Source organism: Gekko japonicus, unplaced genomic scaffold (assembly GCF_001447785.1).
Source record: "Gekko japonicus isolate JY-2015 unplaced genomic scaffold, Gekko_japonicus_V1.1 scaffold4283, whole genome shotgun sequence".
NCBI lineage: Eukaryota > Metazoa > Chordata > Lepidosauria > Squamata > Gekkonidae > Gekko > Gekko japonicus.
The window spans coordinates 57,049-83,235 of NW_015164330.1; the positions used below are offsets into that span (position 1 = coordinate 57,049).

At 46.2% G+C, this 26,187-nt stretch overlaps 1 protein-coding gene across 1 annotated transcript in view; it reads right to left on the minus strand.

The window, feature by feature from the left end:
* Window positions 1-12,835: 12,835 nt before the first annotated feature.
* Window positions 12,836-26,187, minus strand: part of LOC107108419 (ubiquitin carboxyl-terminal hydrolase 43-like) — a gene marked incomplete at its 5' end in the record, with an annotated part of 24,772 nt that continues 11,420 nt past the window's right edge. Inside the window, 6 exons of the mRNA XM_015408847.1 lie at window positions 12,836-14,253; window positions 14,747-14,905; window positions 21,676-21,834; window positions 22,331-22,658; window positions 22,956-23,085; window positions 26,097-26,174. Coding sequence (XP_015264333.1) covers window positions 13,217-14,253; window positions 14,747-14,905; window positions 21,676-21,834; window positions 22,331-22,658; window positions 22,956-23,085; window positions 26,097-26,174 — 1,891 coding nt within the window. The remainder of the gene's footprint in view (window positions 14,254-14,746; window positions 14,906-21,675; window positions 21,835-22,330; window positions 22,659-22,955; window positions 23,086-26,096; window positions 26,175-26,187) is intronic.

Here is a 26,187-nt window from a genome sequence, read left to right on the forward strand (position 1 = left end):
TGGGACTGGCATCCCTATCAATTCAGCAAATTGTCTTGCTGGCACCCTTTGAGGTTTTTATATAGTAATACTGTTTTGTATCTATTTTATGGCTATATTTTATTTTTAAAGCTTTGTATATTTTTGTGTTCCGAACAATATGACTAACAGGGTGGTGAGCAAGTTACTTCCATGAATGAGCTGACACATGTGGATTTTGTATCTATTTTATGGCTATATTTTATTTTTAAAGCTTTGTATATTTTTGTGTTCCGAACAATATGACTAACAGGGTGGTGAGCAAGTTACTTCCATGAATGAGCTGACACATGTGGGCCGACACCTCCCCACATTAATGCAATTTAGAAACCTGCAATATTAAAATAAAATTGCATTACCTGTAAAAATTTTAGAAATTGTAACTTTTGTATATTTTCCAGTTTCACACTACAATTCCATCTACTACAATTTCCTGATTGTCTTCAGCTAGTACCCTAAGCTACACAGATACAAATAAATAGGCTGGGATTCGGTATATCCTATCATTTAGTATGCCAGCTGAGAAATATGTTAAGCTTTGTTTACATGTTACAGGGGCAAACTGTTTCCCCAAAAGTAGAATTGCAGAACAATCAATTACAATTGACAGGTCTCGTTTTCAACAGAATATAGAAAGCTGTTATATGAGCCATTTTATAATAATATAATCCTGTAAATATAAACCACAAATGCCTAGTTTTCTTACAGGAACTGTGCTCTCTAAGCCATATGAGAGACTCATTTATGGCCAAAGGGTGTGTAACAGAGGCCAAAGCTCACACACATATACCTGGTAATGGCATCCAACACAAATAAATGTGCCTAACCCATTTTATACCCAGTTCATCTTTGTTGCCGTGCACTGTATTTATTAATTCAAGCCCTGCTGTTTCTCTATCTCTCTCCTATCCAAGGTGGAAAGCAAAGGTACATGAATTCTTTCTCCTGAGGTACTCACTGGTTCCTTCGTGCCACTGAGCACCCTGTCATGGAGGAGCTGACTGAGTAAGCTTGTCCTCTCCTCAGATGGTGAAGTTTCTATCTCCCAGATCTCCATGTCTTGCTCATAATTTCTCATTGCTGATCTGCTTACATTAAACGCCAACAGTGTGACCAGCTGTGAACCTGACCTGGAACTTGTGATGTAATGAATAAATCATTCTACACTGGCCATGAGACAGAATTCTGAGCAAGCAAAATAGCTTTGTTTGCGGTATCATGGAAGCAGCATCAGGCATGCTCCTTTGGCATTCAATGGTTCATTGTTCTCTAGCATTTGCCATTGGCAGACTACCTGGATGGGGCAGCTGTTGCCCAGGCAACATTTGACATCTATTGATAACATTCCTTGCTTTGACCTGACAAAAGGCAATTCAAAATACCTGCACAGGCAGGAGGGGCACATTCAGAGGCTTGTTTGTTACCTGGGAGCCCGTTTGTCTTACTTTCTCCTACAGGTGTCTTAATAGTTGAGTAGAGGGAAAATATTTGTGCTAGGAGTCTTTCTTGGTCAGGAATTATGAGGCATGTGTGTGTGAATTTTATACACACACATATATATCTCCTTATACATAATCCTGTTTTGGGGTGGAAAGATTCCATGCACTCCCTCAGCCATTGGCCTGTCAGCCGCCACTCGAGTACTCGTGTGCCATTGGCCGGGTGCTGGGTCTGCTCCTCTTCCCTGCCCACTCACCCTTCAGCCACTCTGCCCTATCAGAATTACTTGCAAATGGCTTTCTCTCTTGACGAAGACGCTTCTCCTGCTTGCCTCCTGTGTGGGACTTAACTTTTCCCTTAGTGGCTGTTGGTAGGTGTAACGAAATGGCAGTTACCTGCGTTTGTAAGATGGCTGCCATTTGTGTGGTTGTTTGCTTAAAATGTTCCACCATAAGGTTTAATTGAGCTATAGTTCCAGAGAGGGGCCTGCAGGGGTATCACTCACTGGGCTAAATGGGGCTTCCTCATCTGCTGGCCTACAGTTCCCAGATGCCCCAAGTCCAAAAAGTGCAGGAAAAGAGAGACTGTCCCAAGGGACAGGGCAGCATCAATATGGACTCCAGCTCATCCAGGGAGGAGGCAATCTTCGTCCTAAAGGAGGTTAGGAAATACTCCTGCTGCTGGGCTGACGAGGCTGTCCAGGACACAAGCCACAGACATGGGGGAACCCTGGGAGGCAGCAAAGATTCAGCCACTCTGCAGTCAGCTGGACTGGGGAATGAATGGAAGTTTCCCTGCTCTCTTGGGCTTGGCCTGAAGCAGAGCCAGAGGCCGGTCCAAGGAGAGATTCTATACTGAGCCCACAACCTTCAGAGGTAAAGAGAGTGTTGTGTGTAGGGGAAGAGGATTGTATTTAACCCCTGTTGATTTATGCCTGTAAAAAATAGTGTGTGCTTACTCCTACAGTTCTGCCTTATTCATTTAGTGTGTGTGTGCTCCATAATTATGCAAATAAATAAATTCTTCTATTTGGGCTACTAATCTGTGTTGTGCTCTGACCACATAGTCTCCCCTGCTCTGCACAATAACAAAGGGAGGGGGCCAGACCCAGGGTTGCCAACTTTCCAGGGATCCCCCAAAGATTGGGGATTCCATCTCCAAATAGGGAGATTCGGCCAGAGGGGTCTCACTGTCCCTCTCAAAAGGCAGTGACATTTCAGTGACTGGAAGCAGCGAACTTAAGGAGTGAGATACACTCATGGGAACTGAAGATTAAGGGGGAAATAAAGGTAGGTTGATGATTGGCTGGGAAGGAGATATGGTTGCCAACTCCAGGTGGGGAATTCCTGGAGATTTGAGGGATGGAACCTGGAGAGGGTGAGGTTTGAGGAGGGTTGGGACCTCAGACAGGTACGATGCCATAGACTCCACCCTCCAGTGAGAGCCAGTTTGGTGTAGTGGTTAAGTGTGCGGACTCTAATCTGGGAGAACTGGGTTTGATTCCCCACTCCTCCACTTGCAGCTGCTGGATGACCTTGGGCAAGCCATAGTTCTGTCAGACCTGTCCTTGAATGAGCAGTTTCTGTCAGAGCTGTCTCAGCCCCACCTACCTCACAGGGTGTCTGTTGTGGAGAGGGGAGGGGAGGGGACTTTGTAAACTGCTCTGCCAACTTCAGGTTGGGAAATTCATGGAGATTTGATGGGTGGAGCCTGGAGAGGGTGAGGTTTGAGGAGGGGTTGTACCTCAGGTACAATGCCATAGACTCCACTCTTTGAACCAGCCATTCCCTCCTGGGGAACCATTGTTGCCAATCTCCAGGTGATGGCTGGAGATCATTCAGAATTACATCTCATATCCAGGAGGGAGGGCAGAAGTCAGCTGCAATCAGAGGGGCAGATTTAGCTGGGAAGGGGATGGGGTTGCCAACTCCAGGCTGGGAAATTCCTGGAGATTTCAGGGGTGGAGCCTGGAGAGGGCGGGGTTTGAGGTCACCACAGTAAATTGATGGTGAGTGCCCAAGGCCTTGGCACTCTCCCAGAGCCTCTTTCTAGAGCTCATTGTAGTTATTTTGACAATGGGCCTTATTCCTATTATATGTGTGCGTGTGTGTATGAAATGGCAATGGGAAACAGCCCTGAGCCAATTTTAAGCAAAATCTGAGAACTGGTTATAGATGCTGCTCATTCAGAGAGTGAAATTTCAGTGCTTTGTCCAGAACAAGTGAACATTCCTTGGTGCTTAAGATCATTCAGGTGCTTATGCCCTCCTGCCATTCTCCCCTCCCCAACTGGAAACTATAGATGCTGTTGTTTACCACTGGCAAGCTGGTTTCCATTTTGTGCCAGATTCCATCACTCCATCCAAACAGCCCCAGATAATGTAGCATCTCACCACACACACACATACACACACACACACACACACACACACAGAGGAGATATGAGTAATGAACATTCAAACCTGTCTCCCAGTGTTGTGCATTCAGTCATGTACACAAGTGGATAAAAACATGAGTTCTTTGGAGGCTGCTCATGGTCCATGGCCTGGGTGAAAACTTCAGATGTCTGAAACCAAACCACTCTAAATCATTGTTTGTACTTAACTTCAATTTCAAAGCCTGGTGAGACTCTCCTGGATGCTGGAAACACTGCATGTCAGAGGATGAGAGTTAGAAGTCTATGGAAATTCTTGATGCCATTGTTTTCCCATTCACTGTAGGCTGGCATGCTGCATCTAGTAGGGTTGCTACAATTTGCTTCCTATGTGCAGACAGTGCAGAGGAAGTGGAAGGCATTGCAAAGGGAATCCGAATCACCAATCTCTATGAGAACTATCTGGGACCCGTCTAAGTACAGTTAATGGGGATCACCAAAGCTTGCTTGGTGACCTTTGGCCAGTCACAAACATGCAGGCTGACCTATTTCACAGGGTTGTCATGGGGATAAAATGGAGGTGATAACGATGTAAGCCAGTCTGGGTCCCCATTGGCCAGAAAGGTAGAGTATACATAAATAAAATAAACTAGCTTCCATTACCTGGGGCCCACCTAAGATTAGTTCCTAGGGAGCAAATTCCCAAATTCATCTCCACCTCCTGCCTCAGCAAAAGTAATATTTATCTTGTCCCAAATTCATCTCCACCTCCTGCCTCAGTGTTGCCATCATCCAAAATCCTATGCTAGGTCCTCCCCATCATTACATCATTCTTGTAATCCCTCCCAACAGTGGAAAATAAAAGGGGGGAAGCAAACGTCTGAGTATGCATGGAATGGTCAAGGACGTAGCAGTAGGGGAAGACTGCAATCTCAGCAAAAGGTTATCTTGCGTCCTAGAAATAGCACACTCTGTGTTATACCTGACAACTGCACACTGAGGGGTTTTGATTTCAGATTGGATAAAGATGCATCTTTTATGTTCCTGGCTGGCTCTCAGCCAAGGGAGCAATAGCCAGGCCATATGATTGGCCTGGCAGACTCTCCATCCAATCAAGGAATGTTCCTCCACAGACAATGTGGTTTCTTTTTCTGCCATAGGTCTTTTTTTGAAGCTGCCCAGGAACTGCAGCTTATTGCCTACAAGACACATATGCAAATGATTGCTCCTCTTGACAGAGAGCTAATGGCCCTTCCCTCCAGCTGCACTTTGCCAAGCAGCTTTACATGCCCTGGCTCTGATGGCAATTGTGCCCTGCCTGAAAGTGAGGTTTGGAGCCTGCAGATGCTCGCATTAGACTGGCTCCATTCCCACTCGGTTCTCTGGGTGGAGACAGGGAGTGACTACCATAAAATTTACAGTGTAAACCTATGCAGTTATACCCTTCTAGTGGCCATAGAAGGTGTAACTGCGATTAGTAATGCTCTGCTGTTTTGAAAAATTTTAAACTTGTCCCTCCATCTAGATGTAAAGCAGCTGGCTTGTGGTGTGGCAGCAACAGCACAGAGGAGCCTAAAGTCCAATAACTCACCTCATTGCTTATTTCAAATATAAGGAGTGCGTTCTATGTTAAAATTACTTTTGCATGTGAGGAAGCTAGGCCCTCGCAATCTCAAAGCTCCTAGGAGCTCAGTTACATGATGCAGGAATCAGCATAGGAGACCCAGGAGGTACTCTAAGCACCCTGAAAGTACCCTCTCCCACCGCCTTTCCCCCAGCACAGACCTTCCTATCGTCTCTCTGTCTCTTCAGCTGCTGCTCATACATTGAACTCCTTTCTTCGATGGTGAAGTCACCTGTCTCATACGCAAAGCTGCAGACTTTGTTTACCAGTGAGGACGCCATTGCTTGCTCCACTCCTGCTGCCGTTGCTAGGCAATGGCTTAACAAAAGAGCCCCCAGGGAGTAGGAGATTGCTCACTCTGTCCCCTCTATTCAACAAAGAGAACAGCCATGGTAAGGCTGGCCCAGATTAATGATCCCAGTCCAACATCTTATGAAGACCTTTCCCTGGGAATCTGAAAAATTGTTGCTCAGCTGGACCACCTTCTCCTGACGGTTTTTGGGACTACACAGAAGCCTACCAGAAAGATGGACCGCACAGCAAGGAAAAAACCCGTGCTATTAACTTCTACACAGAAGCTTTCTGCATTACTATAGAATTGCAGTAAGCGAGTTAAAATAGGACTTACTTTAAAATCTCACATGAGCATAATACTCTGGATTCTGCAGACTGCATTGCCTACACAGGATATCACAATAGAGTCTGGGAGCATGCTGCTTTTTTTCTGTTGTCTCAGCTTGCTCTCCTCTAGCTCCTTCTTTTTGGCCTCCTACAGTCTGGCTTCTGCCTTTGTTCTCCACTGAAAGTCTCCTCACTGAAGTCATTGATGATTTCCACACTGCCAAATCCAAATATCTCTGATCTGTCTTTGTCCTCCCTACTGCCTTCAGAACTCTTGATTGCTCTCTCCTGTTTGACTCTCTTCACACTTAGGTCTCCATAATTCTGTCCTCAGTTGTTTCTCTTTCTATCTAATTTATGACAGGGAAGGAGTGATTCCCTTGAATTCCCCACTCCCTAAAGGTCCCTCAAGGACTTAACAGCTCTCTGTTTTTCCTACTCTGCCATGGAAGTGGGACTGGAAGTGGCCTTTTGGCCAGCAGGTAGCACAGTTTAACTGTTTTCACTATCCACCTGGATAGACGCTGCAAAGAGAGCTTCTTCCCTTGCACAGGTGTGTTATAGCAGAGAAACAAGGCTGGTGACTGCCGGAAAGGCCTCATCCTATCTAGGTAGAACAGTAGGGCTCTCTTTACGTCCAATGTGTGAAGATGACTCAAGGTAAGTTAAAAATTTCTTCCATTTCCCATCATAGGAAGCACACATAGCCGGTTTGCGACAGTTCAACAGAACATGATCTATCTTGTTTTTAAGCTGTGCTAAAGGATCCTCCACGCTGTGAGTTTGAGGTACATTGTGGTAGAGCACCTGGTCCCCCTGAGCTAGAAGGAGATCTGGTGCCGGAGGGAAGTGCACAACAGCGCCCTGTGACATGTGGAGTAGAGTTGGGAACCAATGCTGACGTGGCCACCATGGAGTAACAGGGATGCACCGAGGTTGTTCCTTCATGATCTTGCTCAGCACCAAAAACTGCAACCAAGTTCTTAGGAGGTGGAGGTAGACCCAACGACTCAAGGTAATTTAAAAACTTCTTCTATTTCTCATCATAGGAAGCATGTGTAGCCGGTTTGCGACAGTTCAACAGAACATGATCTATCCTGCTTTTAAGCTGTGCTAAAGGATCCTCCACACCGTGAACTTGAAGGGGTGGTACATCGTGATGGAGCACTTGACCCCCCCCTGAGCCAGGAGGAGATCTGGTGCTGGAGAGAAGTGTACGAAGATGCCCTGGGACATGTGGAGTAGAATTGGGAACCAATGCTGACGTGGCAACCATGGAGTCACAAGGATGCATTGAGGATGTTCCTTCATGACCTTGCTCAACACTTTGGTAAGCAGAGGGATTGGTGGGAACAGGTACATGTGCCTGTGGGACAATGGGTAAAGGAGACCATCTCCCAGAGATAGAGGGTCCCGTCCCGCCCTGGTATAGAACAGGTGACATTTTGCGTTTTGGCACGTTGCAAATGCACTTATTTCTGAGTGACCCCATCTGTCGAAAACTGGTTGGAGATACTCCCAGTTGAGTTCCCACTTGTGAAGGGATGCTCCCCCTCTGCTCAGAAAGTCTGCGTGCACATTGAGCGACCTGGGTAGGTAAGCTGCAATGATGAACACATCCCGTAATTGGCATTCGGACCAAATCTCCAAGGCTAGTTGGCAGAGTCCCCTGGACACTGTTCCCCCTTGTCAGTTCAGGTAGCACAATGCGGTAGTGGTGATGGTCAGGACTGCTACCGTGTGGTAAGCCATGAGATGGCAAAAGGACCTGAAGGCATATTGGATGGCCAACAGTTCCAAAACGTTGATGTGCTTGTGGGCCACATGAGGTTCCCACCTGGCGCCTATGCACACACTTTTGAGATGTGCTCCTCATCCCCACAGGGATGCATCCGTGGTGAGGGTCGTTTTGGGACTGGGTGCATGAAATGGGGCTCTCTGAAGAAGGTTTCCTGAGGTTTCCCACCACTTCAGGGAGGCCAGCACTTGTGCAGGGAGTTCGAATTGTTCAGATTGGGGCTGTTGTTGTGGATGGAAACTCTTGAGGAACCACAGCTGAAGTGGTCTCATTTGTAGTCTGGCGAAGACAAGTACCACTGTGGGGCCGGCCATCACCCTAGGAGTCGTTGGATCTGTTTTGCCGACGCATATCCGTTTCTTCACTAGGCCGATAAGAGTGATGATGTCATCTGCCCTCATGAGAGGAAGAAAGGCTTGGCAGACCTTTGAGTCCAAGATCGCCCTGATGAATTGGACTCTTAACGAGGGACAGAGCATTGACTTTTTTCAGTTCACCCTCAGGCCCAGGGCTTTCAGGGTAACCAACATCAAATTGATATGGTTGAGCAGAGTCTCTCTAGAGTTTGCTACCAGCAACCAGTCATTGATGTACAGGAAGATCTGCACACCCTGGAGACGGAGGTAGGCCGCGTTGACAATAATCTTTTTTGTGAACATAAGAACATAAGAGAAGCCAATGTTGGATCAGGTCAATGGCCCATCCAGTCCAACTCTCTGTCACACAGTGGCCAAAAAACCCCTCAGCCGACATTTCTCCAAGCTAAAGAGCCCCAACTGCTTTAACCTTACTTCATAGGGAAAGTGTTCCAACCCTTTATCACTCTAGTTGCCCTTTTCTGCACTTTTTTCAAAGGTATAATATCCTTTTTAAGGTGTGGTGACCAGAACTGTACACAGTATTCCAAATGAGGTTGCACCATTGATTTATATAGGGGCATTATGATATTGGCTGATCTGTTTTCAATACCCTTCCTAATAAACCCCAGCATAGCATTGGCCTTTTTTTATTGCAGTCACACAATGTCTCGACATTTTCAGTGAGTTATCTACTACGACTCCAAGATCTCTCTCTTGGTCAGTCTCTGCCAGTTCGGACCCCATCAACGTGAAGACTCTGGGCGCTATTGAGAGCCCAAAGGGGAGGACTTTGTATTGAAAATGGCCGTCCTGGCCGCAAAACGCAAAAACCCTCTGTGGGATGGATGGATAGTGATATGGAAATATGCGTCTTGCAAGTCCAGGGTTACCATCCAGACGTCTTTGCTGAGAAGCGGGAGAATACTTTGCAAGGTTGACATGCGGAAATTCCAATAAGAAATAAAATGGTTGAGTCTCCTGAAGTCCATAATAGGACGGAATCCTCCGTCCTTCTTGGGGACTGTAAAATAACGGGAATAAAACCTGCTGTGACGTTGCGTCATCAGAACTGGTTCTATAGCGTCCTTTTGAAGGAGGTTTTGAATTTCTTCCAGGAGCATGCTGGATGGTGGAGTAAGCATAAAATTGGGGGCCTCAGGCATCTGGATAAATTCTATGAGGTACCCCTTCTTGATAACATAGAGCACTCACCGATCTGATGTTATTCGCTGCCAAGCAGCCAGGTAAGGAGATAGGTGGGTGGGGGGTAAAGGCAGATGACTTGAGTCAAAGGCTTTGCATGGGAGCTTTAGGTGTCTTAGCCCTACAATGGGTGGCAGATGAAAACTTAGGTTTGTGCCCATAAGGGCGAGAAGACACAGTGGGTGACCATTGCCATTACATCTTTGGAGAGGACTTAAGACAGGATCTGTGGGACCATGACTTGTTCCAGGGTTTTGTTTTGTTTTGTTTAGGAGCTGACGTGACCCCTAAATTATGAGATGTCTTGATGTTTTTGTCTAGATCTTGAAAGACAGTATCAGTCATGGAACTGAAAAGGCCATCACCCTCAAATGGAACATCTTCAATCAGAGTTTTAGTATCCTGTGACAAGGCTGTGGAACGCAACCAGGCATGACGCCTGAGGGTAACTGCTGAAGCCAGTGTTTTGGCCACCACATCCAGCGTGTGCTTAGCTGCATTGAGCTGGTGCTTAACCAAGAGCATGCCTTCATTTTGAATTTTGCAAGCTTGATGGTTAAAGTCCTTGGGAAGGGCTGCAATAAATTCAGACATTTGTTTCCCAGAGGGCAAACTGCTATATCCCCATACATGCAATACAGTTCAAAGTCTTGATGTCAAGTGCTCCAGTGGAATAAAATTTTCTTCCAAACGAGTCTAGTTTCCTTCCCTCTTTCTTGGGGTGTGTGGAATGACTGTGTTTGCCTTTGGAAGAGGAGGTGACTACCACCGAGTTATGCTTGGGGTGTGTGAATAAAAAATCAGCGCCCTGCTCTTGCACCTTATACATGTGATCTACTCTCCGGCTAGAGACGGGGGTGGAAGCCGGATGAGACCACGGAACCTTGGCCGCCTGTTACAAGACTGAAGTCATTGGTAAGGCTATCGGTGTCAAGGTGTCCATCTGCACAATATCGAACACAGAGTCTGTTACTGTAGGTGGGGGTTGCACAGTAGACAGGGTCAGAATGTTGGCCATCTGCTTGATGAAATCCCCATAGTATTGTAGATCCTCCGACTGAGAAACTGGGAGATCATTGCTCACTTGCTGAGGTGGCGAGGGTTCCACCGGAGGGTCGAGGTCCTCGTCCCCTGAATGGGAGGTGGTATCAGAAGAAGCGAAATGCTCAGATGGTTCGGAACAAGAAATAGGGTAACTCTTTCTTGGGGTGTGTGGTGTTGATGGGATCAGTTCTGATGGATCTTTAAACTTGGGTGCTCCCCATAGTATTGTAGATCCTCCGACTGAGAAACTGGGAGATCATTGCTCACTTGCTGAGGTGGCGAGGGTTCCACCGGAGGGTCGAGGTCCTCGTCCCCTGAATGGGAGGAGGTATCAGAAGAAGCGAAATGCTCAGATGGTTCGGAACAAGAAATAGGCAGCATTGGTGTTGATGGGATCGGTTCTGATGGATCTTTAAACTTGGGTGCTATTGGGGGCGGTGGTTTGGTTGTTCTGCCTGTCGGTCTCGACAGCTGGGGTTTCACAAACTCCAGCGTCAGGAGAGGATCTCGATACCGAGAAAGTGAGGAGGAAGTGGATTGACAATCCCATTCCACTGGTTGGGGCGGGAACCATGGCATGCCGGTTGTGAAGGGATAGGCCCCATACATGTATTGCCATTGCTGTTGAACCCATGGGGGTGGCGGCGAGTAGATCGGTCCCGATGGCTGGTCTTCATCGTCAGGACGGAGTGGTGAAGGGCACACGAAGGTCTGAGTGCACGCTTTCAACAATGAAAGACCAGGAGATCTGCATTAAGTCCATATCATGCTCAGAGTCAGTGAGCTGGATAGGACACAGTGAAGGTGATAGGGGTACACCTTGTTGCTGTTCACAGCCCGTGGAGTCAAGCGAAGCAGCCCCAACAGGATTAGGTTCCGTGGCCCTCCGAGGGGTCAGTGGAGTTTGCGCTGAGGGGTTTTTATTATGCTTCTTGTGCTTGACTGGCCGGTCGTCCTTGCCCTCCCTGCATTTTTTGGAGGCAGTATGGGCTTCGGACTGAGATGCCTGGGCCGAGCGCTTCAGCATCAGGCAGTCGATATCTGAGTGAGTCGGTACCAGGGACACCATAGCCGTTGATGCCGAGGCGGGTGTCGACATTGATGCATGTCCCGAAGTGTCCTGTGATGATGACATCGGTGAGAGTGCTAACTCCAAAACTGGGACACGAAGTTCTTTCTCGTTTGCTTCGAGAACTTCGTGCAATGGGCACAAGAGTCCACTCGGTGTGATTCCCCAAGGCACAGAAGGCAAAGCAAGTGTCCATCAGGGGGGGAATTTTACTACCTCACTTGAGGCACTGTTTAAAGAAACCCCACCTTAAAAAAACTCCCATAGGCTGGGGTGTGTGTGTGAGAAGCCTCGCAGGGAGACCCAAACACACAAGTAAAAAAAACCCCAAAATCCGATAACAATATTGTCCTTTCACTTACAGAAAAAGAAAACACTCAGAAGAGAAGAATAGGCCCTAAAGCCAGAAATTTACCGACCGAAGCAGAGAAGATCCTACCAGTGCGGTGGTCAGAAGAGAACTGGCGGGATTGTCGTGCCGCTCCCCTAGTCATGCTCAGTGGGGCTGGCACGTGACTGGGGAGCGGGTACGAAAATCCCTTTTGCTTTCTAAGAAGTACCAATCGAGGTCGGTGCAGGTGCACTATATCCCAGAGGTGTGATGCACAGAGACCATGAAGAAGATCAATGTAAGCTGCTTTGGGTCTACATTGGGGAGAAAGTCAGGATATAATTGAAGTAAATAAATATTCTTCCTCTACTCATTATCCATGGGTGCCCACATATAATACATGCAGTGAGGATACTGGGTGTGGCACAGGAAGCAACCATTCTGGACCATGAAACTCCAGAGTATCTTGGAAGTGGATGATACACTAAAAGGCATCTACGCAGATGTTCCCGGGAGGGGGGGTGTTACCAAATGACAGAAAGCAGCATGTTGCTGAGGCAGCCCACAAGGCAGTTTGGAAATGCCAGAGGGCACAGAAGCTTCATAAACTGGTAAGCAGGAAGACACTACAGGAAGTGGGCATAATCTACAATTCCTTTATCCCTGTGGATTTAAACATTCCAGGCTTCCAGAAGAATGTTGCAGTCTTTGTTTTCCAGTCAGTCAGAACACAAGAAAAAATAGTCTCACCCCTTTGGCTGAACATTCCAGCTAAGAGAGAACCCATGTTTACCCCCAAGACTGACCCATTTCCAACCCTGATTTCCAAAAACACAGAGGTTCAACAAACATTTGAGACATTTTAATAACAAGTAAGTCTGTAAAACCCAAAGGTCTGCACAAAATAGAAAAGTCAGGATTATTGCATAGAGCAATGTTTAGATTTTTTTCCCAGTGTAGTATTCCCTTTCCCATAACCAGATACCAAAATAATGGCTGTCACAGAACAGCACATCCTCTCATTAGCATCAGTAAAATTATTTCTCTGTACACAATAAATACTTTAACTCTAAGACTCTCCATATGACTTCTCTCTTTCTCATTCTAACCCCATAGACCACAAGGTCCCCATTTCACCCACATTCCCTGGCAAGGCAAAGATGTTCTTCAGCACCCATTGAATATGACAGCTCTTGATTGGGAGAAGCCTCTTCCCCATGAGAAAAGCACCAGTCAAGCCTCCTAGCAATTGACAGATCTTACCCCAAGGCCCTGAGACCCTATAAGCACCAAGAACTGGCACTCTTGGTACCTCCAGCTGTAACCACAGGGAAGTTCAGAAGCTGGATTCTGGTACAGCTGTCCTCCTGCCCAGGGATGCTGTCTGGTACCTTGCCTGCTGGAGAGTGCCACAAGAAACTCCATCTAGAGCTAGTGGTTGTGTATAACCCTGCAAAGGAACACTACAGGTTGTTTTACCTAAGGAGGTTGACCTGCTCAAGACCCAGTCATTCTTCCCTTTGCTGCTGCAGGAGCTCTGAGCACGCTTGATGTCCAACTCAGAATGGCAAATCCGCCCATTGGGCAGCCCTTCTGTCAAGCTACGGCCTAGCACACTGCTTGCCCTGCCTCCAGTGATGGAATTCAAAGTGCCATTGGGTAGCGATGCCTGGGAGAAGCCCATGGTCCGTGTCAATGTGCCATGTCTGTCAGACTTACTATGTTGCTTGGGGTCCCTTCGGAGGAAGCCAGTCTTAAAGAGAGCCAGCTTCCCCTCTGTTTGTCTCTCACCCACAGGCTCCCTGTCCCCAACACAAGGCATGACCTTTTGGTCTTGGGCCCCTCTGTCCTTGGATTGATAGCTGGATAGGGGCATGTTTGTCCCAGTGTGCAAGATCCCATTGATGCTCGCTTTGCCTTTAGGTTCCTCATCTTTTGCTGGAAGTACCATGCTGAGAGAAAGCACCAGTTTCTTGGGTGTCCGTGGCTGCTCACCTACATCCTCCTTTGGCTTCCCTGTCCTCTTCAGGATGCTAGGGTTTTCTACAGCAGTGGGTACTTTGCCAGCACTCCCAGTGGTGCCCATTCCTGTCAGTACAGGATTCAGCTTGGCTTTGGTGACTGACAGCCCACTGTCCTCCACTTCCTTGGTCATAAGAGGAAGAATGGATCTGTTAGTGAATTGAGGTCTGCGGCCAGACTCCAAATATTCTACCAATTCCCCAGAGGGCTGCGCTGGCCAATCTTTGGAGGTGAAGGACCAACGCAAGGGCAAGGGCTTTGGGACTCCCAGTTTGATCTTGCTGGGGGATGCTTTCAGGCTGACACTCCTTCCCTGGACACCCCTCACAAGGGGCCGTGAGTCAAAGCCACCTGGAAAAGAAAGGAAATAAGATTGGTAGGAGATCCAGGGTTCCTCAAGAAGTTGGTGGAGCCAAACATGCTCCCACATGGGAGTGTGGAAGTTCGATCCAGTAGAGGGACTACATGTGCCTGTGGGAGGCCCAAGCAAAGAGCTGGTGGTTGAGAATGAGGACACTGAGGAACATCTGGTCTGGGCACCGTGAAATGGAGCCAAGTGAAAAGTGCAGTGGACAGACAGTCAGAGGACAGAGAGCCTATAGTGTATATAGTGTATATATGTATGGCTTGATGGGTTTATCTGCCAATCTGGCACTCGACAGAGGCTCAAGGGGAGAAGCCCAGATTCTTGCAATGGTCTTCAAGTTGTATCCTACCTGACGGCCAGACAGAAACCAGGGAACTGGAGAATGGGATGGACGTTGTGCTTAAAGGACTGTGCATGCACATGTGTGTGTGCGTGTGTATACACACACACCCCAGTTAGACAGTGGAGAGTAAGCACCTTTCTTATGCATGAGGCCAGGACTGGTAAGGGAGGGTGAGTTAGACATTTTGGGCAGTGATGGATATGTTGCAGAGCTCCAGGACACCAGGCTCTCACGCTTGTTGCTTCCCCCAAGCCGGGCCAGCCAGTGTTCAGAAACGGAGCAGCTAGTAGAACCTGCAAGGAAAACCAGAGTAAAAGTGTAATGAGAGCCTTTCCCAGGGACTCTGCAGCTCTACTGGTGTTGAAAATAGCCTCCTACTCCCTTATGAACCTACCCAACTGCTATGGTCATCTCTGGAGGTGCTGCTTCAGGTACTAGGTGGGTGGGAATCCAGGAAAGGGCCTTCTCAGTAATGGCACTAATACTCTGGGACTCTTTCTCCATGGACATTTGCCTGTCCCCTTCTGTTGCCATCTTCCACTAGCGGGAATGTTTTTTTCCCATTTAATTTGGTGTTCCCTCAGTTATCCTTCCTTCCCACCCAATGTTTTAACTGTTGTTTTTATGTTTTCATGTTTTTTATGTTTTCATATGTGTGTTTTAGCTCTGGTTTTAATTATGTGTTTTTGTTGGTTTTAATCATTTTTAAAATGCAATTTTGTTATGTATATTTTTAATTTATTATCTGCCTTGGTGGTCCTTATTAGGGCAGAAAGGGTAGAAATTTTGTAAATAAATATTGTAAATAACGGTGGGCCACAATTCCTTGATCCTGGATCACATTTGCTCCTGGGCACTGTAAGTGAGTGCTGAACCCTAACCTATGAAAAGAAAAATACCTGTGAAATAACCTGTGAAAACTGTATTGCGGATTTGTATAATTTTGGATTTATAATTTATGTATTTATATTTGTAATACCTATTGTACACTTTCAATATAATTAGTTTGCATATGATAGCCATTTCCCCAGTTGGTATTTATTGATTTTGATATACTGGGTGGTGGATGTTTGATTGTATAATAGCAAACCCAGCAGAATTATTCACCCCTTGCATAAACAACAAACTTCCAGGCACTACTGAAGCATGCTGCCAAATGACCAAGCTAAGGGACTTGTGGCTGGCAGCCACCTATTCTCAGCTGGGATCTTCCTTCCCTACTTAGCCACTATCTCCACTGTGTGGTTCCCTAGTTTTTGTGTTTTTTTTAAACCAAACCTTAAAAATGTTAGTCAGAATACATTATGAAAAGTCATAATGCTAAATTAATTATCACTGTTTGTTCTATCCAGTGGCCTTGGATTTCCTTGGTCTAGAGCAGGGGTGGCCAAACTTGCATAAACGTCAGTTGTTTGAGAGCTGCAAGACATCTCCCTTATAAATAAAAGCCGAATGGTGGTGGCACTTCTCTAGAACATTCCACACGCTCCAAAATCAGTTCGCTCTCTGATCTGTCATTCAGAGGGTCTCCCTATCCACTGGCTGCTTTGCCTGAGTCCTGCCTCCAACATTCTAAACATTCTGCAGTTCCTCTCCCCCCCATAGCCAGTCAGAACACAGAGGTTATTTGCATATGCAGCCTCATTGGCCTCTGCCTCGGAACACAGAGGTCGTTTGCATATGCGACTTGATTGGCTTTTGCCTCTAACATTCTAAACAGTTTGATGTTCTGAGGTAAAATGTGTCCATCTCCAGGTGAGGGCTGGAGATCACTCAGAATTACAACTGCTTTCCAGACGGCTCTAGAGCCGTCCTTCCTGAGCTAAAACAAAAAGGTGTGAGCTAGCTCACACTACCTCAGCTTAGAAGGAACACTGTTGCCAACTCCAGGTGGGAAATTCCTGGAGATGTGAGGGATGGAGCCTTGAGAGGGTGAGGTTTCAGGAGGCGTGGGACCTCAGAGAGGTACAAAGCCATAGACTCCACCCTCCAAACCAACTATTCCCTTCTGGGGAACCATCGTTGCCAATCTCCAGGTGAAGACTGGAGAGCACTCAAAATTACAACTGTTCTTTAGGTAGCAGAGATCAGTTCCTCTGGAGAAAATGGTGGACTCAGTGTCATTATACCCTGCTGAAGTCGCCACAGCAAATTGATACTGAGTGTCCAAGGCCAGGGCACCCGCCCAGAGCCTCTTTCTAGAGGTCGTTGTATTTATTTCCACAACGGGCCTTTTTCCTAGTGAACCAATATTACACACATGTTTTTATTGAAAAATATGCAAATTTGCTTTTTATTAACATTAAACTAGACTGTGTGAAAGAGCCACATGCGGCTCCCGAGTTGCAGTTTGACCACCCATGTTGAGTTTGTTGATGGGCTTTGCTATTCTCCAGGTCAGGGCTTGACAATCTCTGCTGCATTCTTGACCATTTTTTGAAGAGCAAAGCCTAAATCTGGATGCCATCTTTCTACTGAGGCCTAATCAATGCCAAAAAGAGCAGAGCTAGCTATTATGTCTCATAGCAAATGCTGAATAATCCTATTTAATTAGTCCCAGCTTTGTGCTTTGCATAAGCCTGTAAGTGAGAGCTTCATTGATGTTATGTCGGGCCCAGGATGTTGTGCCCCCCCCCCTTAAGATTTCCTCTTAAGGTTTTCCTTTATCCTCTGAGGAATTGGGAGACGACCCCAAGGGAGGATTTTATTTATTTGTTTATTTAGGGATTTTCAGGGATTTTTGGTAGAAAAAGCTCAGCAGGACTCCATTAGCATATTAGGTTAGGCCACATCCCTGACAGCACAGCTCATTAGCATATTAGGCCACATCCCTGACAGCACAGCTCATTAGCATATTAGGCCACACCCCATGCCTTCCCTTGGCTTGCCCAGGTGCCCCACGGCTGTGGGGAGCCTGAGCAAGCCCCCCGTTGAAGGGAAGGAGGTTTAAACTGCCTTCCCTTGGCTTGCTTGGGTACCCCGCGGCTGCCGTGAGCCCGGACAAGCTAGCCCTTGGACAGGCTGGGCTATCCTTCCCAATCCTTCCAGAGCCCTCACTGGTCCACCCACCTTGGAGTCGACAGGGGGTGGTCACTCTCCTGGCCTTCCCCTCTGTAGCCACGCACGCAGAGGTTTTGGCTGTAGTGGGCGTGGCCAACTCTGAAGCCAACCAGAACTCCATTCCTATGCGTTCCTGCCCAAAAATAGCCCTGATTTTTATTCCGCCATCCCCAAATGGGCTCAGGGAGGATCACAACACATCGAGTCAAAGACTTGTTACAATAAAATTACACTAAAATCATAAAAATTAGAAACAATAAAATTGGTAGCAGCAATATAAATCTGTTAGATCACAAGGTGGAATCAGATGGGCACCTTCAGCAGGTTGGGAAACTAAAGCAGGAAGGCCAACTGAGATGGACGCCCACCGCCTCAACCGAAGGCCTGGCGAACAGCTCTGTTTTGCAGGCCCTGTGGAAAGATAAAAGGTCCTGTAGGGACCTGCTCTCCAGTGGGAGCTGATTCTACCAGGCCAGGAACAGGATGGAAAAAGGCCTGGCTGAGGCTAAGTGCGCCGCCGGTAACCAGTAAATGTTGGTCCTGTGAGCGCAAGGCTCTTTGGGGCAATTATGGGAAGATGGGGACCTTCAGATATGTTGGTCCCAGGCTCTGTAAGGCTTTGAAAGTTAATACCAACACCTTGAAATGGACCCCATACTCAATTAGTAGTCAGTGCAAGCAGCAAAATACGAGCCGAATGCATGCCTGTACAGGCAATGCTCTCAGCAGTCATGCTGCCACACTCTGGACTACTTGGAGTTTCCGGATCAGTCTCTGGGGAAAGTCCACATAAAGCAAGTTACAGTAATCAAGCCTGGAAGTGACCATTGCAGGGGTCACGGTAGTTAAGTCCTGGGGGAAGAGGTAGGGGGCCAATTGCCTGATCTGCTGGAGATAGAAAAAGGCAGACCTGGCAACTGCGGTGAACTGGGCCTCCATAGAAAGTGAGGCATCCACGATCACCTTCTGGGCTGGTGCAAGTGGCACACCATCCAGGGTGGGCAGCCCAATCCCTATCTTACACCCCCCCCCCGAATCAGGTACAGGACCTCCGTCTTCGTTGGATTGAGTTTCAACCGGCTCTGGTGCAACCAGCCAGCCACAGCCTCCAATGCCCCAGTCAGAATCTTTGGGGTGGAATCCGGGCAGCCGTCCAATAACAGATAGAGTTGGGTGTCATCTGCATACTGATGACAACCTAACCCAAACCCCTGGACCAATTGGGCAAGGTGGTGCATATAGATGTTAAACAACACTGGTGAGAGGATCACCCCCTGCGGCACACCACATTCAAGTGGGTGTCACAGGGAGATCCTCTTGCCAAGCGCCACCCTCTGTCCATGACCACGGAGAAAGGAGGAAAATCACTGAAGGGCAGTCCCCCAAACCCCAATGTCGGCAAGGTGGTAGATCATAAGATCATAGTTAACTGTGTTGAACTCCGCCGTCAGATCTAAGAATAGCAGCAGTGCCTACCTGCCCTGATCCATGTGCCCCTGGAGGTCATCCGTGAGGGCGACCAGAGCTGTCTCTGTCCCATGACCAGGGCGGAAACTGGACTGGAAGGGGTCAAGGATGCATCATCCAAGAAAGCCTGTTCAGCCACCGCTGTCTCAACTACCTTACCCAGAAAAAAGGTTTCGTCCTAAAGAATATGCTCCAGGATCAACTCAGCACCGGGTTGAATTTGTATTCACAGAGGCAAAAGATGAGTATGCTTAGGACTGGAAGCATTATTACACAGAAAGCCAGGGTGATTTAGAAGATGCACTACTGAGCTCAGACAGAAAGCTGGCCTTGGGCCTGTCACAATCTCTCAGCCTAACCTACCTTTTGGGAAATCCCCATGTACACTACCATTAGCTCTTTAGAAGAAAGGCAGGATACAAATGCAGTAATTAGTATTGTTAATATAATTGGCTGTCGAATGGGTTGGTGACCTTGGATGTTTTCAGCCTTCTCTTACAGCATTACTAAACTCATTCTTTGTCCTACACTGTTATGCAAATTGGTCTTTGTTATCATTTGTGGCACTCACAGGTGGACTGGGGGAATTATAATAGCCCAGGAGGCAGCTGGTGGCAGCATGGGAAGTGATCGCTTTTGAGTGGAGGCTCTGAGCCAAGTGGCCCCCACAGCACTAGCAGAGCTGATGGGCCTGGCTCTGCTTACTCTTGGCTGCCAGTGGCCCTCCAGGAACTTTCCCTGTAAATTAAATGGCTGGTCCACTCCTAGTGACATTTACAGACTAAGGATGACTGGATATGGCATATCCTGCTCAACACACTCTATAGATGGGTCTGCAGATTTTTCACACAGAACACAGTGCCTCCCTGACTAGTGATGATTTGCAATGGAGAAGTCACATTTTGCAAACGTTTTTGCCATCTCCTCCATTACATATGCCCCCAAATGATTTTACACATCCCTTTGCAAATGGGTGTACAAAGGGGTTGATTGTTGGTGGGGATGAACCCCATCTCCTATTTTTAAATCAATTGCACTAGCTTCCAATCTGTATCCAGGCCCAATTCAAAGTGCTGGTGTTAGGAGCTTTAAAACTCAACAGCAGCACTTTGGACCAGGATACTTGAGGGACTGGGATCACCTGTGCCCTTATGAATCTGCCCATCTGCCCACCTGGAGCCACCATACTCTGTGTACCCATCTCAGATTGGCAGACATATAGAAAAGGTGTTGGGCTTCCAGGTTCCAGAACTCCCTGCCCCAAGAGGCCCAATCAAACCCCTTAATAACTGCTGGCCTCCTAGCAATGAATGAAATCAGTCTTATTGATTTTAGTGCTATTCTCTGGGTTTTGTTTGTCAGCTTGCTCTCCCGGCTGCTTCCTGGGTTTTATTTTTGTCCTCTTTTACAATTTTATTGCTGATTAGATGGTTTTATCTGTTTAGCTTTTTACGCTTTTTCCTGCAGATTTTTATAAGGGTTGGTGGTTAGTATAGTTATAAGCTGCTGCTAAACATTTTATAATGTATTGCTGATTGCTTATAAATCTGTATTGTAATTTTGTTGTTATTCTGCCCTGATCACTTTGGTAGAAGGGCAGGGCTTACATACAACAGAAGGATAAATGGTTGGGATCACACAACACAGAAACCTTTCATATATTTTAAAATGGCACAAAAGTACCAGTTGATCAGGGGGACCGCTGTAAACAAATGTTAAAACATGTGGAAAACAGTGGAAGGCAGGATTTTATTCATCGATACTTTTGCTCCTCTCCCTCTGAAAACAGCAACTTTTGCATTGGAAAATGAATGCAACAAAAATTTCGTACAGCATTATTCCTTATTTGAGCTTGTGATCCTTAAAAACTGGAGGACTCTCTTGTGGAACCTTCCTGTGTAAAGTTGATACAGGTTTGCAAACAATCCCTTTACAGTGAATGATCATATCCATTATTTACATCAGCATAAGTCTCAAGAGCTCTGCCCTAATCTCCAGGTGAATGACCATTTAGAATCATAGAATCACAGATCTGGAAGGGGCCATACAGGCCATCTAGCTCAACCCCCTGCTCAATGCAGGATCAGCCTAGAGCATCCCTGACAAGTGTTTGTCCAGCTGTTGCTTAAAGACTGTGAGTAAGGGGGAGCTCACCACCTCCCTAGGCAGCTGATTCCACTGTTACATAACTCTTACCACAAAAAAAGGTTTCCCTAATATCCAGCTAGTACCTTCCCGCCCTTAATTTCAACCCATGATTGTGAGTCCTATCCTCTGCTGCCAACAGGAACAGCTCCCTGCCCTCCTCTAAGTGACAGCCCTTTAAATACTTTAAATACTTAAATACTCCTCTTCTCCAGACTGAACATTCCCAAGTCCCTCAGCCTTTTCTCATAGGGCTTGGTCTCCAATTTAGAACTATTTCTTAGGTGCATATCAGTGTCACTAGCAAATGACATGGAGCTGATCTATGTCAAAGAAATAATAAGCAGCAGTACCTAAAAACAGGCTATGGTTCCCCACCATCCCGACCAACCTCTAAGAGAGCTTCCTCCAGACCAGCCTGGAGTCAAACTGCGTCTCTGGTAGAAGAGAATGTAGGCAGCTCGCGTGCTGACTTCATCCTCCATTATTGGTTCCACAGTGCTGTCATCATAGCTGTACCAGTGACCATCCAAGGCATTGCGGCAGTAGGCTGATGAGAGAGTGGGCAACTCATTAGCAGGGCTTGAAGAAAGCATGGGGCACTGGCAGGTAACAACTAGGTCTCTATTGCACAGCAGATTCCAAGCAGCCTCATCCATCTCTTAGAGATGGAGGGCAACCAGTACATTATTATTAAGCTTATGCTGGAGCATCCGTGCAGGAGGAGGGGAATTCACAGGCATGTAGAATACTTTTCTAGTCAGTCAGGCCAGGCCACTGGATAGAACATTTGTGTGTATGTATTTGTGTTGGCAAAATTTACTGAGCTTGAAAAATCATTAACTTCTCTAAGAATGGAATTTGGATTCCACCCCCCCCCCTTAGAACAGACCTGCACACTGCCCTATTCAAATGAAAATACTAATTCTAGCATTCAAAAACTGCCTGTGAGGAGGCAATGCCCACTTTGGGCAAACTCATCCCTTTAAGCACCACTTATTCTGTGATGTGCTTGCCCCTGAAGTGCCCGCTCCCAGCACACGCACCTGTATAATGCCCGCCCTGCAGGCTGCCATGGTGATTGCAGACGGCATAGAGGTCATACAGGAAGTTACACTGACTGCTTTCTGGGTTGGTGTGCTTCCAGGGCCCCCACTTGCTGCCACGACAGCGCTTGTCCACATGGGGAGCCATGTCAAGCCCCCACAAAGGGAAGTGCACAACTGTGGTGAGTTTATGGCGCTGTCCGCCCACTTGCCGGAAGCGCTTCAGGTGGATGATGAGGATATCAGGAAGTGTCCACAGACTGAGCTTCACAGTGCCTTGCTGAAGCACCTGACAGTGGGGGCAGCGCCAAGCATCATCAGGGGCCAGCTGCAAAGAAAGAGACAGTTTAGCCTCCCATGGGTTTGTGAGGCTTAGATCCTGAAACAGATCCAGTGACCACTTGTACAAGAGGGAAACAGTACTGAAGTCAATGTTCATCTCTCCCAGAACCAGAATTAGTTAAGCTAAACAAAGAATACCTCAAAGTGGAAGAGTCTGGGGCAACCCAATGGGCACTTTCCTTCATCTTCAGGAAGCAAATGGCTTTGGGATCCACCGGACAAAAAGGATCTACCTGCTTTAGCCACCTCCACCTGCATCCCAATGGGCCTGGCTGATGCATACCTGTTCTTCCTTGGTGTAAAGCTGGAAACATTCATCCAGAGTGCAGCTGGGCTGCTGTTGATGGAGCTGCTGCTTCAGCCTCACACTTTCTGCATCCTCAACCACTTCCTCCTGGATGTTGCCAAACAAACTGCAAAATTACAGGTGAGCAGGTCAGTAGTGACAGGCATTTGTCCTCTTAGCAATCTGTAGCTCTTTCCCAGTGATGCATTAACTCTTAGAATCCTGAAGCAGCTAAGAATTGTGTGATGAAACTTCAATGCCAGGCACAAAAGCCAAGACCTGCTGCTACTCACTAGCAAAGGCACCCATCCAATAAAGATTAATTTAGATTCACGCAGAAGATGATGCTGTCCTGGGATAACAGTGCACAGTTTCTCAAGATCAGAAGGGATTTTGGGAGCCCACCTAGGATAGCTTTCACTCACTTTCTTTTCAAAGTCAGGTTTCTTATGAAGCTTCAGATCTTATCTTCTTAAAATGCCAAACTTATCTGAATTAAATCAACGGAATGTTCTACGGGAGTTCTAAGCAATATCACTTCTATCGATGGGCGTTTAAAAATCACAGGACTGGAAATGTCCATATAGCCGGTTTTTCAGCATGGATTTATAACCAATCCTCAGAAGAAAGGCCTCGTTCACACAAAAAGCAGATGTGAAGATAAACCTGGTCTTGAACTGGACCACTTTAGATAGCCAGTAGGAGACTGCATAACTGAATGTACACATGCTCTATGCAGACAGACAGCTATCTATATTATCATGGGGTAGCATCCAACTACACGATTACTCCAGCTGCAATCTAATAAAAGTTTTCCTTTCCCATTTGTGTGAAGTTGGCCTAAATAATGAAGCTCAGACTGGGCATTCTGATGATGAGACCACTGGAAAATCAGTAGTGATCAGAGGCAGAGGATGAGCAAGCAAAACATTTGAAAAAAAGTGCACTGAAGAGCCCACATTCCATCCACGCCAATGAGCTCCTAACACAGGATGCAGAACGTGTAGTCTGTATTGGCTGGCTCAGAGCTATTTAATATCAATTTGTATTTAAGAAAAAAACCTCAACATCCTTCTAACCGTATATTATAGATTTAAAACACTTATTCATGTTATATTTTCTCAAAGAATCGCACAAAAAGACTCGAAATCTAGCTGAATCGATGTTTTATTCGCCTAAGAAACATGATAAATCTAATGCAGCATTCAAGCCCCTAGGTTGTTCTGACTGGAGCTTAAATGTCCAAAACGCCTCTCTTTGCAGCAATAACTTTTTCAAGTCCATACTAGTGAAAGGTTTACTTTTCACTACCTCCAATACAAGACATTTAAAATCACCTGGGCCATGATTGAAATCCTCAAAATGCTGCACCATTGGGGCAGTAAGGTGTTTATGCTTAATTTTGGATTTGTGTTTCAAAGTGCGGGTTCTTAGTGCTCTTGATGTTTGCCTGACATACCTCATATTACATGCACATATCAATAGGTACACCACTGATTTTGTCGCGCAGGATGAGAAATGATGGATGGATTCTTTAAGGTTTATATCAGGAAATGTTCTGTGAGTCTATCTATAGAACAGTTCCGAAATAGGGGATATCCTGATTGGATCATAAATAATGCCCGCTTTAGAGTAGAACGCAGAGACCGTAAAGATCTATTCAAAAATAAAAGTGAGCATTCCTATGATGGTAGGATAAATTGGGCATTAGAGTTCACAAACAAGGCGTTCAACATCAAAGCGATAATCATGAAGCACTGGCATATCCTCAACGACATTGTGGCATGTCAGCTGCCTTTAAAAATAGGTTTTAGGAGAACACAGAATATTGGAGACAAGTTGGTCAGGGCTGACACCTTTAAAACACAGGAAACTAACAAAATTCCGATCGGGCATCGCAGCTGCGGGAGATGTGCGGCGTGTCCGCTAATGATGGAAACTGACACGCTAGATTTTCCTGATATAAACCTTAAAGAATCCATCCATCATTTCTCATCCTGCGCGACAAAATCAGTGGTGTACCTATTGATATGTGCATGTAATATGAGGTATGTCGGGCAAACATCAAGAGCACTAAGAACCCGCACTTTGGAACACAAATCCAAAATTAAGCATAAACACCTTACTGCCCCAATGGTGCAGCATTTTGAGGATTTCAATCATGGCCCAGGTGATTTTAAATGTCTTGTATTGGAGGTAGTGAAAAGTAAACCTTTCACTAGTATGGACTTGAAAAAGTTATTGCTGCAAAGAGAGGCGTTTTGGACATTTAAGCTCCAGTCAGAACAACCTAGGGGCTTGAATGCTGCATTAGATTTATCATGTTTCTTAGGCGAATAAAACATCGATTCAGCTAGATTTCGAGTCTTTTTGTGCGATTCTTTGAGAAAATATAACATGAATAAGTGTTTTAAATCTATAATATACGGTTAGAAGGATGTTGAGGCACTTTGATTGTGTTGGTAAGGTGGCTTCTCAGTACTTAATATCATGTGACTTGTAGAATAAGATATAAGGAACTTGTTTGCAACTGTATGTTTAAGATTTACTATCCGGAAAACAATGTTGTAAAGTTGTGAGAGCTGCTCTCAGCCAGTGTAGGTAAGAAAGAAATTATCATTATTTGTATTAGGTGGAGGGATGGAGGTCATGCTTTAAATATGCATGTAAAATTGATAATATTTTGATGATATTGTGGTTTTTATCTTTAGAAAATTTGTACCTATAATGGAAACATGAAGTAGAGAATAACACAACGAACTGTATGTACATTGAAACAATTGTACTTTATTGAGCAAATTGATGTGTTGTTGAGTTGTCCTGGATGTTTCCCCTGTTGTAAAAAACTATTTTCTTCTTGTTAGGACGGTTGAAAAAGACGTTCAGTCGAAACGTTCTGTCTGTCCTGTTTGAATTTAACATCCTTGGCATCGGAAATGGACTTCTACTTTCAGAAGAAGTTCACCTATTAAAATGAAGTAAAAATCAATATGACTTATTAATGTGCATTTAATATTATGAACTTGTACAGTAATTTTTTTCAGTGTTATTAACTTTACAATTACTGGGTCCACTTGTGTTATATATGCCTAGGGAGATTAACCACAACCTGCCTTCTCCAGAGCCATACACACTCACCGTTCTTTGGAGTCCACATCCCACTCAACCACCAGTTTCACATGAGCAGGACCACCCGGACCACCAAAATGCAGTGCTCTGCAGGAAGAGC